This window comes from Leptodactylus fuscus, chromosome 5 (genome assembly GCF_031893055.1).
Source record: "Leptodactylus fuscus isolate aLepFus1 chromosome 5, aLepFus1.hap2, whole genome shotgun sequence".
In the NCBI taxonomy this organism is placed as follows: Eukaryota; Metazoa; Chordata; class Amphibia; order Anura; family Leptodactylidae; genus Leptodactylus; species Leptodactylus fuscus.
Window position 1 is genome coordinate 163525271 of NC_134269.1, and position 17754 is coordinate 163543024.

The 17754-nt window shown below is 44.8% G+C and overlaps 1 protein-coding gene across 4 annotated transcripts in view; it reads right to left on the minus strand.

Moving 5' to 3' along the window:
- The window catches only part of UIMC1 (ubiquitin interaction motif containing 1), a 92016-nt gene that overhangs the window by 73384 nt on the left and 878 nt on the right, over nt 1–17754 (minus strand). For 3 of the 4 annotated variants that reach the window (XR_012716120.1, XM_075274670.1, XM_075274672.1), the window contains exon 2: nt 8333–8503. Coding sequence is in view for 3 of the 4 variants with exons in the window: in XM_075274670.1 (XP_075130771.1) it covers nt 8333–8503 (171 nt within the window). In the remaining variant the exon portion in view is untranslated. Of the gene's footprint in view, nt 1–8332; nt 8504–12424; nt 12525–17754 lie in introns of those variants that run through there. The other variant, XM_075274671.1, reaches the window with a different exon arrangement.

Consider the following 17754-nt stretch of genomic DNA (forward strand, 5'->3'; position numbering starts at 1 on the left):
TTAATGACATCATCAGGCAGCAGGTGATTTAAAGGGGTGTCCAGTTTCAGCAAATAAATCTTATTGTTTGTATAATGAAAAGATCTACAATGAACATCAGTTCGGATTTCTACATCTCTGCTTGCCATCATTTATTGCTTACTTCCAGTGGATAAAAATTAGTCCATGGTCATGTGATGAACATACCGGTACATACTTGTTATTGTCAGAGCTCGAGCTTGTTACGAGCTGTGCACCTGTGTGTCCATCACATGACCATGGACTGAATATCACATGACCATGGACTGAATATCACATGACCATGGACTGAATATCACATGACCATGGACTGAATATCACATGACCATGGACTGTATATCACATGACCATGGACTGTATATCACATGACCATGGACTGAATATCACATGACCATGGACTGAATATCACATGACCATGGACTGTATATCACATGACCATGGACTGAATATCACATGACCAGGACTGATTTTTATCCACTGGAAGTAAACAGAATGAATGACAGCAAGCAGAGATCTAGAAAACCAATAACACAGAAAGTACATTAGAAAATTGTATAACTTTCATTATACAGACAATAACATTTTATTTGCTAAAACTGGACAACAGCTTTAAAGTTAGCCCACTTAGGCATCCAGTGTGATCCATAGTTACGTACCCTATCAATCCGTATCAATCTGGGATTACAGTTTTGGTTCTTCAGTCTGTTATTCTGGATATTCTCTGGATATTTGGTTGCCAAATTCACTTGCTTCAACATCGACTGCTGTTATGAACTCTCACCACAAAATTTTGGTTCCAACTTGACTGCATTTTGTAGGCCTGGGTCCAAGAGAGGATTAGAGGGTCACATCTAAATGATGTGGACTCTAATACCTGTCTTTTTGCACTTGCTTTCTACTCCGTCCAGCTAGCCACAACAGACATACGAGTACTTTGAGGGATGCAACCTGAGAATGTGTCATTCTATACCGAGTGCCGATACATTCTTAGCTCTGCATGTTCTATTTGTTACACCTGCACATAGGTGTGTATGACACTAAAACAAAGAAACAAGCTACCAACATGATCTCAAGACATGATGCGTGACACCACAAACAAAAGCAAGGCATTGAACTAAAAAGTATTTAACTACCCTGGCTATTACGGGTAGGATCCTATAAAGCAACACGAAGAGTCCCTATGACTTTATAATATGGTGGTAGAGCCATTCCCAATACAAGCATATGGTGTCCATATTGGGTCTTCTGACTGATGTCAGGGACTGCTGAGGACTAAATACAGTCTTTAGAGTATGGTCACATGGGGATGTGACACAAGTGTCAATACCCTGTATGACCCATGTGACCATTGAGGCCAAATCACAGGACTCAACGGTCCCTGACATCAATTAAAAGACCCAACGACAGCAGTAAGTGGCGCTAGACCCCAAAAGAGGTGAGTAACACCATTTTTATGCTTGATCACCTCCTCTGGGCCTCTCCTCATTACACTCTGGGATCTGAAGAGGCCCCAGATTATAATAGCAGTTCCAGTTTGGCCATATTTGGTGCGAATGAAACTGCCAGGTGAACATTGCAAAATGAATCTCAGATGGTTTGCCTAACAAGTACTAAATACTTTAAATGGATTCTAGCATTAAAACTTTTTTTTTTCTGGTTCACACGGAATAGCCTTAGGAAAGGCTATTCTTCTCCTACTTTTAGACGTCGTCTCCGCCCCGCTGTTCGGTTAAAATCCTGGTTTTTGTCGGTATGTAAATGAGTTCTCTTGCAGCACTGGGGGCGTCCCCAATGCTGCGAGACTACTCTCTCCCGCGACGCCTTCATCTTCTTCATGAACCACCTCTTCACTCACCTTCTTCCGGCTGGGGTCACACTTCGACTCCTGCGCAGTTGGCTCTGCCATCGGGTCGCTGACAGAGCCGAGTGCACATGCTGGCGGCCATTTTTTTGTGGCCACTTATGCGAGCATGCGCAGTATACTCTGTACTCCATAGAACTACAGGAGCGTACTACGCATGTTCGCGTAAGCGGCCACAAAAAATGGCTGCCAGCATGTGCACTTGGCTCTGTCAGCGGCCTGATGGCAGAGCCGACTGTGCGGGCGTCGAAGTGTGACCCCAGCCGGAAGAAGACGAATGAAGAGGCGGTTGCTGAAGATGGAGGCGTCACTGGAGAGAGCTCTCTCGCAGCATTGGGGATGCCCCCAGTGCTGTTTGAGCGCTGGGGACCGCCCCCAGTGCTGCAAGAGAACTCATTTACCAACAAAAAATGGGGTTTTAACTATACGGCGTCGCGGAGATGACTTCTAAAGGTAGGAGAAAATAATAACCTTTCTTAAGGCTATTTCGACGTGTGAACAAGAAAAAAAAGAGTTTTAATGCTAGAATCCCTTTAAAAAGGGGCATGATTTAATAATCGCCATTAATCATATTCGGGGTAAAATGCCTGATTATTTGTTATCAATTTATTTTGATTTAGGTTACAATTAGCTTGCCCTACCATAAGAGGCTGAATTCCTAATTGTCTGTAGTGGCCAGTGACTACACAGTTTGCGATAAAACTGAAGTTTTAAAGCTTGTGCTGTTACTGTCGGCCGAGGAGATAACCACACATAGTTACTGAAGCATTTGGTCGTATCCTTGTGTATATCAATCAACTTGTGTGACATCAACAGAATTCCTTTTTTCTTTTTTTTTTGGAGGGGGGGAGGGGTAACACTCTGTGTATAAGAACCCAGTGGCTATTTGTGCCAAATAATAATTAAAAAAAAAAAAAATATTCCTATACTTTCATAGGATCAAATATAAGCCACAAGTAAGAAAAATGCCGGCCTTCTCTTTGCAGAGGGTACATTGTCACACATGCAAGCCAACGATAATGAAATGATTTCACGTCTTTTCACTTACCGTCAGCTTTCCATGAAGGTAATTAAGCATTAAACCTCCTTGTTAACAGATGGGTGTGTGGTAGAATGACAATTGCCTCTAATTTTTCTGTTATATTAAAAAGTGGAGTCTAACACCTTTCATTCTGAATGCAAAAACAAGGTGTTAAGCATTCTCATTGATAATTTGGGAAGCACATAAATCCTTCTGGAGTAGAGTCAGATGAAAGATGACATATTAAGAATGTAATACTAACGTATAGGGATGAACATCTGCTCAACCATGCAAAACACAAATGCTGAAAATTAATTGGACTATTTCTTTGTGCACTTTACTTTGAAACAGAAATCAGGTGTGAGAAATCCTATCTAACTACAGAGGGAAGACAAGGGAACGCAAACAACGCACTATAATCTGTCATCGGAAGCCCTCAATCATGCCGCCAAAGGCAGCTTTCTCTATTATTTTCCTTACGGGGGACATGTCAGGAGATTCATGCTGCCTAAACCGCACGCAGAATAAAATCCCACCAGATTCCCTTATAACAAACAACTATGGGGGAGAATTATTACCCAACGTACACCAGGAAAGTAGCAAAGGTGCAGTGCATCTTTGGCCCCAATTTTACCAAGAAGATCCACTTTGCTGATTTTCACCCTACTCGCCACTGTTTAAAGAGGATATTTCACGACCTGGGGCACATGCGGTGTAACACACCATCTAGAAAGCCGACAGTGCGCTGAATTCAGCTCACTATCGGCTTTCACGTTCTGTGCCCCCGGTGAAGAGCTATCAGCGCCGGTACCGTAGCTCTTCACTGTCAGAAGGGCGTTTCTGACAGTCAGTCAGGAACGCCCTTCCTCACAGCAGCGTCTACAGCACTGTACTGTGAAAGGGGGCATTGTTTACCACCCAGCAATGACACTGACTTTGACACTCTCAAAGTACAGCGCTGATGACGCTGCTGTGAGGAAGAGCGTTCCTGACTGACTTGCAGAAACGCCCTTCTAATGGTGAACATCTACGGTACCAGCACTGATAGCTCTTCACAGGGGGCACAGAACGTGAAAACCAATAGTGAGCTGATTTCAGTGCACTGTTGGCTTTTTAGCGGTATATAAAACACATGTGCCCCAGGGGGTGAAAGTCCTCTTTAACACAATCGGTGGAGCAGGACGAGAGTGACTCAACCCCACAGATTTAATATAATGCATGCCAGAAAATTGGCATGAGTTATAGCTGTAATCTCTGCCAAGTCCTGGATGAAGATTTCACTTCTAACACACAGGACCTCCAGAGATAAATAGGATATGCCAGTCTTAATAAAGTCACTCTCTGTTTTACTCACAAACACTGTGATACTTAAAGCGAAACACATCAAATCAAGATGGAATTGTTTCATTTTCAAAATGCTTGCCACCCCTCACCTAAATGAAAATATATGAAAATATATAAGTCATCAATATTAGATCTGTGAAGGTCCCACACCTGTGACAACTGCAGATCAGCTGCTCTAGGATAAGTAATATTTATACCTCCAACATGGCCTGCAGGGCAGAGCTAGGCAGACTCCCCCATGGCTCACCATACAGAAGAGGACGCTAGCTTTCCAGGCGCACATCCAGGGGAGCAACCCCGACTCCTACCACCACCAAGCATGGCTAAGCCACCTGAGCAAACCCGACACCCCCCAACCAAACAGCAGCCAACCACCAATAGATGATAACCCAGGTCGAAATAAAGGCGACCACAGAGGCAAACAGAGAGCGGTACACTGAAGAATGGAGACACGAAATAAATAACTCCAAAAAACTCACTGTGTACCAATAGAGAATACGAGCCCCAAACACAGACAGACCCTGAGCCGGTACAGACTGAGCACCCACAACCTAGAGATCGAAACAGGGTGGCACAGGCAGACGTACAAGCCACGGGAGAACTGTGCCAGCACTGTGACCAGGGGGCACTAGAAGACTAGGCCCATTTCCTGCTACACTGCACCAAATACTCAGTTGTGAGGGCCGTCTACTACCAAAGACTCTCTGCCCACATCCCAGACTTCACATCTGCAGACGAGAAGAGGAAACTCTACATCCTACTGGGAGAAGAAGGGGCCACTGTGGAGATCGCTGCCCAATATGTGTCCAGCTGTCACCAAGAAAGAGGAAGATAAGACACATGGACTATCAAACCCCCCACCCCCATGGACTATTAAACCCCCTTAAACTCCCCCATCACTTGTCTACCCCATACCCACCCACACCCCAACGCCCCAAACAAGAATGAGGAGACACTAAAGACACTCAAACCCCCAACCCACGAACCCCGTACCCATCCCCCTCCACCACCCCCAACTTTCGTTTTGCTTTGGCAACACCAAATGTTTTATTCTTTGGTAATGCTAATAAAGCTTATTAGTATCTTGTTCAAGCCAGAAGCTATACTTCTCACTCGCCGTAAGATTTGCAGTGGTAGCTTAGGTACTGCAGTGCTGTCCTACAGACTTCTGTGGGACAGCAATGTAGTACCTAAAGCAGCCAACAAACTTTGTATACTGAGTGAGCCGTACAGCTCCCGGCATGTAAACATTGCCAGGAGCTGTGATGTCCAGTAACAGCTCATCTGTGGGGGTCTTGGCTGTCAGACTTCACAGATATATATTGATGACCTATCCTAAGGAAAGGCCATCAATATTTGAAAATGGATAATCACTTTAAAATAAATGTCACATCAAAAAATGATCTATTTTTTCCAATCAAAGTTTTATGTTAAAGTTGTGTAGGGTACATAAAATGTTTAATACTGTTGACCTATCCACAGGATTTGTTATCAGTATCAGATCGTTGAGTGTCCAGTCAGCCTCTGGCACTGGACAGTATACAATGGTCAGAGCCAGAAGCAATAGGCACCATCCATTGTAAGGACCCCTTCACACGGCGTAAGCACTCCGCTCATTTAGACCTGTACACGCGAGCGCTTCAAAACACATCCCATTCACTTCAATGGGAGCGCGTGTAAAGCCGGGATTAAATGAGCGGTGCGCTTATGCCGTGTGAAGGGGCCCTAAAGCCGCAGTGCTGGAGTACTGCAGATCTGCTCATAGTCAAGTAAATGGGCTCAGAGCTCCAGCACTCTTACTATACAACAGACAACTACTGCAGTCCTAAGCAGAAGTATCACAGATACCCATTTAAAGGGATGCTATCATTAGAATCCCTTTTTGAACTAAGACTTAAGAAAGGCTATTCTTCTCCTACCTTTATTATTCTGATCCGCACCACCGTTGCGGAGTTATTTTGTTTTTTCGCCATATACAAAGGAGTCTTCAGAAAGCACAGGGGCGTCTTCATCGCCTCTTCATCGGCCGGCAGAGTAGACTGCGCATATCCGTTCGGTCATTTCCTGTCCGTTTCCCGTAGCCTTTTACACGAGAATCTGTTCAGCCACAGGAAAATGGCCAAACGGACATGCGCAGTCAGCTCTGACAGCTGAAGACGTGGCCGATGACGGGGCAAAGAGGAAGTCGGGAGAAGAAGATGTAGGCATCGCTGGAGAATCTTCGGACAATACAGGGGACACCCCCTGTGCTTTTTGAGCAAAAGGGAACGCCCCCTGTGCTTTCTGAAAAATCATTTGCATACGGCGAAAAAACAAAATAACACCAGAATGGCAGCGCGGATCAGAATAATAAAAGTAGGAGAAGAATAGCCTTTCTTAGGGTAGGTTCACACAAAGTTTTTTGCAGGCAGATTTTGATGCGGAATCCGCCTCAAAATTCGCCTGCAAAAACACCTCCAATTGATTTCAATAGGAGTCACTTGCAGTTTTTTTCTGCTAGCGATTTTTTTCAGCCAATGAAAAAAAAAAAAGCGACATGCCCTATCTTCACGCGGATTCCGCAGCTGAGCAGGTGAACTAAGCCTTAAAGGTATTCTGACTTGGTCTTAGTTCTAATGATAGGATCTCTTTAAAGTGCACCGCCCGTTTTGTTTTTTATTTTGCTATTGTGTCAGGTGTGTAGTTAACATTTTTGTAATACACGTAATTAACCTACCCAACCTCCTTTTTATATAAAACAGGCTGTAAGGTTCCCACTAGCAATGCTCTAACTAAGCACTGACAAGGAGAGTGTGTCCTGTACACCTGTGCTCAATGCTGTATATACACATATACAGCAACCTTGTGATATCTCAGGTTGTTTTATAGCTAGCTACTCATGTGTTTCATGTGATACAAGAGTCCCTTGTATATGTAGTATATAACCACAGATACAGCTGCTTGAATTGACCAGCCCATCTATATACTGACAATACAGATGTGCATGGCTGTTCCCTGGTTACAGCTTAGTTAGTAGTTAGCTGGTAGAGAGAAATTTACAGACTGTATTCTAGTAAAAGAAAATTAGCCACACTAAGTATATTACAAAAACATTCCCCATACACGTCCCGACACAATAGCAAAAAACCCACTAAGTATATTTTTAAAGAAATTGTAATGATTTATTTATTTTTTTACCTTTTTAATGTCATTACCTATATTTAAAGAGGTCTCTGAGGGAACCTCCTCCCCCCAGTACTCGTCCATAGATTTGCACTGGGGGGACATTCCTCACAGCTCAGCGTCATCGCAGGGCGGTAAGGAACGCTTCCTCTGACAGCACATGGCTATATAACAGTGCTGTTAGGAGGGCGTTCCTTACAGCCCAGCGATGACACTGAGCTAAGAAGAACGACCTTCTGACAGTGAGGAGAGATCGGTGCCGAAACTAACAGCACCTATATCTCCTCAACGGGGCACATACCGGAAAAGCCAACACTGTGATGAATTCAGCGCACTGTCGGCTTTCTATAAAACCACACTTTCATGAGAACATGAAAGATCCTTTTTTAAAAAAAATTCTCCTGCCGTTCTCACTTTAGCCACTACTCCTACTAAAAATATACTTACACTTCCTGATTTCTTTGCCACACACCATTATCAGCATTGGTAGGATTAGAATGGCCAGAATCCTCTATATATAGATAACACTGGAACCTCCATTTATAATAGAAAACACTGTTCAACAGTGTTCTCTTGTACAGGCATGAAACAATGCAGAAGGCTGCGCTATTCCCATACAATTGTATCCATTTGCTTAGCTGTCTCTGCTTCTGCTCAGAAATTAAATGCATAAAGCTAAAGTTTAGATACATGCAGCAGAATCTCCTGTATCTGTGCAGGCGCCTGCATAGGAGTACAGACAGTTAATAAAGTGGTGATGTGGATAAATCCCCTTACATAATGCAGAGGTTTCAGGTCGGTGTATTTGAGCAGTAGGTGGTCTCCCTGCTCTCTACTCATATATCCTTAGGACATGACAGATGGTTAGCACAAATACAACTGTTTATTAGTTATGCCTTTGTCAATTGTATAGCAAGAATACATACCACATCGTCAGTATCAGAGATCACAATGGATGAATCTTCATTATCAGTCCTGTTTCCAGGACCCATATTGATTGTGGGCTCTGAATTGGTTTCCTCACCATCTATCACACATTTCCCGCAAGTTTCTTCCGAGAATCGTTGTTTCCTGCGATGGTGCATACTCATCAACACCTGTAATTGGAAAATAGTACAAATAACAATGAAGAAAAAAAAAAAAAACTACATAGAGGGCCAAGCAGTCTTTACAAATGAGGACGGATCTGCATGTAAATAATTCCCAAGTAGTAAACCTATTAGCTAGACATTGATCACAAAAATTACAGGTACCTGACCCTTAAAGTGCACCTAACCTTTAGGCTAAGGCTCCACACGGAAACACAACGGATAAAAAAAGCACTGGGTTTTACAGTACCGGCAAAGTGAATGAGATTCTGCATAATCTCATCCGCACAAGAGCTGCGGGGAAAAAAAAAAAAAACTGCAAAAAAGCTGCGCTTCAAAAACACAGCAAGTTAACTGTAGCTGCGCAATCATGAGCATTTTCCTATAGATTTAACAGGGGACAGGGAAATGCAGAGAAAAACGAAGGGAAAAATATATAGCACTTTTTCACTGTATTTTAGCTGAGATTAGGCTAAGGCCCCATTCACACAGAAAGCTAATTGGCGGACTTTGGTCCCGAGAGTGACGCGGGAAGCCGCGTCACAATAGGGCCAAAATGCGCCTGCCACAACTGTCGCGGGTTCCAGCAGTCGCGGCATCCCAATCCGTAGTATTCTCAAATGAATGGGTCTAGGCCGGAGGGTGCTGCCGCGAGGCGGACGCCGGGGCTGAATCAGCCATGAAATCCACCTAAAGAAAGGGCAGCTCACTTGACAGCTCACCAGCAACATACCACTCACGGAAAAAAGTAAACTGGCGGTCTACATAGACCTCCATTGTGAGGGGGCGGATTAAGACGTGGATTCAGCGCAATAATCTGCCCCATCTTGCCCCACGTAAACAAGGACTAAAACCTTAAAGGAGTCTGTCGGGGTAAATTGGTTATAACCCTAATTCCCAGTGCTGTGTTAAGGCTAAAGGCTCGTTCACACGGGGGCGGATTTTGACACAGAGAGTGACGCGGGAGTCGCGTCACTCTCCGGTCAAAACCCGCCTGCCACAACCATCATGGTCGCCGCTTTCCCCTCCATAGCTGGCTCAAATGAATGAGACGATACCGGAGGGTGCTGCCGCTAGGCGGAAGCTGCGGCTCAGCGCGCCGCGGCTTCTGCCTGAAGAAAGGTTATGTAGCTTCTTTTTTTCTGCTAGCAGAAATATCTGCTAGCAGAAAAAAAAAAAAGCAATCTACATAGACCACTATTGTAAAGGGGCGGATTTTGAAGCGAAATCCGCTGTCAAAATCCGCCCCTTTGTTCACGTGTGAACTAGCCCTAAATCCCCACGGGCCGTATCCACAGCACTAAAGCGCTGCGGGAAGAACCGCTGCGTGAACGCATTGCGGTTCTTTCCACAGCACTTTTAAGAGTAAGTTCACAGAGTTTTCCTCCGCGGACTTTCTCTTAACATTATATCTACGGGAAAGCCGCCGGCGTTTCCATAGATATAATTGACATGCTGCGATTTGCAAAGCTGCAACGGCTTTGCAAATCGCAGCGTGTCCGTGCTGCGATCTTTTCCGCAAAATGGGGATGGGATTCGCATGAATCCCATCCACTTTGCCTGCACTGTACAACACCACGATTTTTCCTGCAGCGTCTCCGCTGCAGACAAATCGCAGCGTTTCCGGTCCGTGGGGCCCCGGCCTAAAAGTGATTCTACACTGGCCAAATACATCTCTGTTATTCAGCTTTGGAGCCCATTTTCAAGTAAATCAATGTTATTTCCATAACTAAATGAGAAGTAAGAAGGTTTTTGTCAATATACAAACGAATAACAATGGATTGATGGAAACAACATGGTGTGTTCAGGTAACCCTGTTCTATCGATTTGTTGGGCTGGATTCTGGTGAAAGACTCCCTTAGGCTAGGGCTCCATGTTGCAGAACGCAGTGGAAAAAAAGCAGCAGAAACAGCTTTTTTCTGTTTTTTGCATTGTTTTTCGTTGCATTTCTTCTGCGCTTCTGTATGAGGATTTTCTTCCCTTATTAAACCTATTTGGAAAAAGTGTTTCCACAGGTATAATTGACATGCTGCTTTTCTGAATTTTTTTATTTTTTTTCTGCAATGTATGGATGTTTTTTTTTCCCCCTACTGCATTTCTGGTGCAGGAAAAATGTTGAGTTTCTGCGACGTGGAGCTTTAGTCTTAAAGGCGTTATACAGTTTCTATGACTGACCCCTTATCCTTAGGAAAGACCACTAATATTTGATTTGTGGAGGTGTGACACTCGAGAACCCTGCAGATCACCAGTAGCAAAGCAGCACGAGATCTGTGTACCAACTGTAGGAATGAGAATGGGTCCTGCGGCGCTGCCCCACTTAAATCAATGGGGCAGCGCTGCAATATCTACACTCATCGCTACAATTTCTACAGTGAAAGAGTAGCGTAGCTCTCCCACATTGCCTTGGTATGGCTGTTCTGCGGGGGTCCCAGGTGTCAGCCCCCCCTCCACATATCTAATATTGATGGACTGCTCTACTAGGGATAGGCCAGTGCTGTACCACTATCACCATTCATGTCTCTATGTAAAATCGGAGGTAAGGCTCATAGATCTCTATAGGTAAGAATTCGGTGGTCAGGTTTGTGACCCGCATTCCCAAACCTGACCACCAAATGAAAAACTTGCTCCTGGTGGTCTTGATGGTACAACTAGGTCTGGCTACTCTCCTGTCAGTATTCTGTATGCTTACATAGGTTGTGTTCGCACAGAAGAAAGGACGACTTACCACAAGACGCCTAGCGCTGCATGACTTGGCTGCCATTTGGTAGCCTACGGATGTCAATGTGTGACATATGCCATAGACTTGTGTACATCAGCAGCAGGGCCCCATATGAGGAGTTCCCCTTTAGGAAACATTCAGATGGAGCAGCCTTGATGTGCTTCTTGCTCGGTACTAAAAACCTCAGTACAATCACTATGTCTGACTATGTCCTTAGGAGATCTGTGTGGATACCCCGTTATATTATTACATTACTATGTGTAGATAGGATACCCCGTTATATTATTACATTACTAGGTGTAGACTATAGGATAACCCGTTATATTATTACATTACTAGGTGTAGACTATAGGATACCCCGTTATAGTATTACATTACTATGTGTAGATAGGATACCCCGTTATATTATTACATTACTATGTGTAGATAGGATACCCCGTTATATTATTACATTACTAGGTGTAGACTATAGGATAACCCGTTATATTATTACATTACTAGGTGTAGACTATAGGATACCCCGTTATAGTATTACATTACTATGTGTAGATAGGATACCCCGTTATATTATTACATTACTAGGTGTAGACTATAGGATAACCCGTTATATTATTACATTACTAGGTGTAGACTATAGGATACCCCGTTATAGTATTACATTACTATGTGTAGATAGGATACCCCGTTATATTATTACATTACTATGTGTAGATAGGATACCCCGTTATATTATTACATTACTAGGTGTAGACTATAGGATAACCCGAATATGTGACTCCTCTAACTAGTGCAGTGTCTGTACCTGTAATGTAGCCGGCTATATGGAGGAGATTACTGACAGAACGTCACGTGCGCCGCTCCCCCCCCCCCGTGCACTGTACTTGGTACATGCCGACTGACCACACCGCGTACATCATTAGCTGAAAGTTTCCACCAGCAGGTAGTGAGAGCAGAGCGGCCACACACAGCACGAGAGAGTGCAGGGCACCGAGGACTGTGCTCAATGGACTGGCCAACCTGTGGCATTCCCGCAGTCAGCTGTGGGACTATAGGACCCAGCATGCACTTGACAAGAGCTTTATGGATCTGTTTGCACGGTAATGCGGGTGAGCTGTTGCTTATTAGGCGCCCTGCGCTAGCTTCACCTTCGCAACTAGTTCTATCCCTGTCACCAGTTCCGAATGAACATTAATGATAGAAAGTGATGTTACCAGATAATCCCTCCTGTCACTGACAACACGGGCTACCGAGCAGCCCCAAGACTCACTCCAGGTTGTCCACAGCCGGGTTACGCGCTCTCGGCGCTTCCTGCTCCCGCGAAACACAACAGAGGCCACGGGAGCGCGCCGAAGGACGGGCAAAACCAAGTGTGCCAGAGAAAAAGGGGGCGCCAGTCACTGAGAAAACTTGAATTGTCCCTGTGGTGTAATGGACTATGCCGCCAGCAGAAGCGCGGGAGTCAGGGTCACCTCTGATACAACATCAGCAGCCTGAGACAAGGGATGCCAAATGGCCTGGACCTTGTAGCTGTGTTATGTACATTTGGTGGTACAAGGATTATGGACGTGGTGGTTGTGATTTTTTTTTTCACAATTATAAAACTCCTCAAGACTTACAAAGATCACATGTGCACAACCTTACTGTGCAGGGGCAATGCAGGATTACATACATGTATGATAATATGGCATGTAAAGAGTGGCTGCCCCCAGACCTCAGCCCGCAGACACATAGGTTAGGGTTACCCTTTGTGAATCACTGACTCCATTACCCAGATATTGCTATTTTAGTCAACATGCAAAACAGCACTTTGGGGTAATGAAGACCTTGAATTTACATTCACTACACCAGTGAGCATCACCGGGCATAAGAAATAAGCCTCATTGTATCTAGTGACCGGTTAGGAAGTCTGCCAGTGCAGAAGGTAAGCCACCACAGAGTTGCTAAAACCAATTTGGTGTACAATAGCAGCAAAATGGAGAAATTGAGATTCAACAAAATTTTTCACTTTCAACAGTTGCAATGCAAAGAGTCAGAGAAGGAAGCTAACCATTGCAATTCCTAATGGAATACCACTGTAAGTGCCACCCCATTATGGGTGTTTCTATGTGAAAGTACCCTGAAGGTTTGGGACACGTGTGGTGTGTTCAGTGTGTTAGCTTCTGCAAAATCAACAGTGGCTAATCTGCTACAATGTGCAGTAACAGTGTACTGGATGTGATTTAAAGGGGTATTCTCACGTTGCATACTCACCAGTCTTCACTCCTGTAAAATCTTCTTTCTTCCTGGTTTCTTGCATCATTTGGTGGGCGGGGTTTCACATGCAACCTGCCATTTAGCTCCGCCCCCAAATTCACGTGTAGCTCCACCCACCCATATTGGACTATGAAGTACAGGCAGCAGCAACTCCATTCTGTGTTACATACAGAGACTGCCTGTCTCTGCCATAATGAACACAATTGAATTAGCCTGATAACTGGGAGAACAGAAGAAATGAAAGCAGCTCCTCTCCTCTATCTGAGTGCAGGACCTAGGTCACGTGGTGTAGACACAGGAATAGCTAGAAACACAGGCTCCTTCCCCCCTCAGAGCAGCAGATACATCACTTGACTTAAGACCAGATAAGTCAAGGGATGTGTAAAAAAAAAAAATGAATAAAGTGATATAGTGGACAAACAAAGCAGTTTTGCTGAAGCAGTGTATTTAGGAAAAGTCTTACATCCACATTAACAAGCAGTATAGATAGGATCCTTGTGATGGGACAACCCCTTTAAGCAAACTCTCTACATACCGTACAAAAACAAAAAAAACACAAAGTGTCTTGCTTTGCAGGCTTTGAACACACAGCACGTCAATTATTGCTGTGTTTTCAGCCACAGTTTTTAACCTTTGAAATGGTTGAAAGGCTTGTCAGGACTTAAAGCCAAGACAGAAGCTAGCCAATTTTGGCAGTTTTTTTTGCCGATGACATGTTGGCTATGGACAACCTGCAGCAGACTTCAAATGAGCAACGTCCACACAGCTCAATCAATCAATTAATTAATATGAATGACGCTATTCACATGACCAATTTTTTATTTATTTCTTTTTTGACAGTCCATTGTAACGGAACGTCAAAAAATAAGACATGACCTATTTTGTGAAACAAGTGCCCATGGATGCAATAATGCCATGAAAAATATCCCTTTTCCACAACCGTTCTGCACGTCATAAGCCAATGGACAAAAATGCAGCATTTCACAGTCCCAGCAAAGTGAATGAATTTTTATTTAAAGGGATTCTATCATTAGAACCCTGTTTTAGGCTAAGGTCCCACGGGCCGGAACCACCGCACTAAAGAGCTGCGTGAACAACTGCAGCGTGAATGCATTGTGGTTCTTCCCCCAGCACTTTGAATAGAAAGTTTGTGGAGTTTTCCTCCATGGACTTTCTGTTACAATTATATCTAAGGGAAAGGTCCTTTTGTTTCCGTAGATATAATTGACATGCTGCGATTTTTCCTTGTATAAAATCCCGATTTTCGTCGGTGTGCAAATGAGTTTTCTCGCAGCACTGGGGGCGGGCCCCAGCGCTCAATCAGCACTGGGGGCGTCCCCAATGCTGCAAGAGAAATATCCAGCACTGCCTTCATCTTCTTCAGGAATGGGCACTCTTTGCGTCTTCTTCCAGTGGTGGCTTAAAACTTCTAGGCCTCGGGCCAAACCGACTGCACATGCCTGGCGGCCACAGGCTTACAGTCCCCAGTGCTGCGAGAGAACTCATTTGCATACCGACGAAAACAGGTATTTCTACGGAACGGCGGCGCGGAGAAGACATCTAAAGGTAGGAGAAGAATATCTTTTCTTAAGGCTATTTCTACGTGTTAGGGACAAAAAATTTAGTTTTCATGATAGGATCCCTTTAAAGGGGCTCTATCACTGGATTTTCGCTGTTTTAGATAAACATATGCCTGATTAGCCTTTAAAAAGGCTATTCAAGTCCTGCTAATCTTTTGTTAAAAGACATCAGAAACTGTTCAAATGTTGAAGACCGCTTACAAGGATGATCAACAGAAAGAGCGTTGCATCGAAACATGCTGTGCCATGAAAGAACATGCAGAATTTTTTTCGAAAATTATTACGGGAGATGAGTCTTGGTGCTCTGCTTATGACCCGGAAACCAAACAACAATCAAGCCACTGGAAGACGCCATCCTTGCCCCGCGCCAAAAAGGCTTATCAAGTGAAGTCCAATGTGAAAACAATGGTCATTTGTTTTTTTGATGCAAAAGGGATTGTGCACTCGGAATTCGTTCCAACAGGTCAGACCGTCAACCAGGTTTTCTACTTGGGGTTTCTTAAGAGGTTGCGCAACAGTGTGCGGCGATAAAGGCCCGAAATGTGGCAGTCTGGTGATTGGTTTTTCCTCCACGACAATGCCCCAGCCCACACCGCCATCTCGGTGACCACTTTCATGGCAAGAAACGGCATGGCTGTCTTGTCCCACCCACCCTATTCACCCGATATGGATCCCAGTGGCTTTTTTTTTTTCCCACGAATGAAGAGGAACCTCAAGGGGAAGCATTTCGCCGATGTGGAGGAGGTGAAAAAGAAAATGACGGAGGCGCTTGCACACATCAAAGTAGAAGAGTTTAAAAAATGTTTTGAACAATGGCAGACGAGATTTGATAAGTATTGCCACTAAAGGAGAGTACTTTGAAGGAGATTGAAGGAATTTTGGACAAAAAAATAAATACACGCTTCAAAAACAACTTTTCTGGAAACTTTTAGGTACCCCCGTGTATAATGGGATTGGGCTGAGTAGGTAGAGAAGGGCTAGTAGTGGGCAGGAAAGCTAGAGAGACAGGGAAGAGGGGCTAGCGTGGAAGTTACATAGCAGGAAGTTTAAAGAGGACCTTTCACCACTTTTGGGCACATGCAGTGTTATATACTGCCAGAAAGCCGACAGTGCGCTGAATTCAGCGCACTGTCGGCTTTCCCGATCTGTGCCCGGTGTAAAGAGCTTACGGTGCCGGTACCGTAGAGCTCTATGGTCAGAAGGGCGTTTCTGACCATTAGCCAGAGACGTCCTTCTGCCTCGCGGCGCCTATCGCGCTGTACTGTGGAGCCGGGAGGAACGCCCCCTCCCTCTGCTCACACAGCTCGTCCATAGACGAGTATTATCAGGAGAGGGAGGGGGAGTTCCTCCCCGCTCCACAGCACAGCGCGATAGGCGCCGCGAGGCAGAAGGTCGTCTCTGGCTAATGGTCAGAAACGCCCTTCTGACCATAGAGCACTACGGTACCGGCACCGTAAGCTCTTTACACCGGGCACAGATCGGGAAAGCCGACAGTGCGCTGAATTCAGCGCACTGTCGGCTTTCTGGCAGTATATAACACTGCATGTGCCCAAAAGTGGTGAAAGGTCCTCTTTAACCAAGTAAACAAATGTAGAGATACCAGGAGCCCCCAGAGACACCCAGAAATCACTCAAAACATGGCTAAAGGTATATGGGTGACATTTATTAACCCATTAATAGCTCTAACAGACCTTTAAAAAAAACTAAAAACTTTTGCCTGGAAAACCCTTTTAACATTTCAAACAATTTTAGAAATCCTATTCAATTACTTGTGTCAAATCCTTAAAGGGATTCTACCATTAAAAAATTTTTTTTCTAGTTGACACGTTGGAATCGCCTTAAGAAAGGCTATTCTTCTCCTACCTTTAGATGTCTTCTTCGCCCCACTGTTCGGTTAAAAATCCGTTTTTCATCGGTATGCAAATGAGTATGCTCCTGTAGTTCTATGGAGTACAGAGCGTACTGCGCATGCTCACATAAGCAGCCACAAAAAAATGGCCGCTGGCATGTGCACTCGGCTCTGCCTGCGGCCCAATGGCAGAGCCGACTGCACAGGCATACAAGTGTGACGCCCAGCGTCGGAAGATGAAGAGGCCGTTGCTGACGAAGATGGAGGCGGCGCTGGAGAGAGTTCTCTCGCAGCATTGGGGACGCCCTCAGTGCTGTTTGAGTGCTGGGGCCCGCCCCCAGTGCTCCGAGAAAACTCATTCACATACCAACAAAAAACTAATTTTTAACTGAACTGCGGGGCGAAGAAGACATCTAAAGGTAGGAGAAGAGTAACCTTTCTTAAAGAGGACCTTTCACCATTTTGCCCACAGGCAGTTCTATAGCCAATCGCGCTGTGCTGTGAGAGCCGGGAGGAACGCCCCCTCCCTCTGCTCGCAGTACTCGTCCATAGACGAGTATTATCAGGGAGGGAGGGGGGAGTTCCTCCCGGCTCTGACAGTACAGCGCGATTGGCTGTGCTGTGAAGAAGGACGTCTCTGGCTGTCAGAAACGCCCTTCTGACCATAGAAGAGCTACGGTACCGGGACCGTAAGCTCTTCACACCTAGCCCAGATCGGGAAAGCCGACAGTGTGCTGAATTCAATACACTGTCAGCTTTCCGGCAGTATATAACACTGCATGTGGGCAAAATGGTGAAAGGTCCTCTTTAAGACTATTCCGATGTGCCAACTAGAAAAAAGAAGTTTTTAATGGTAGAA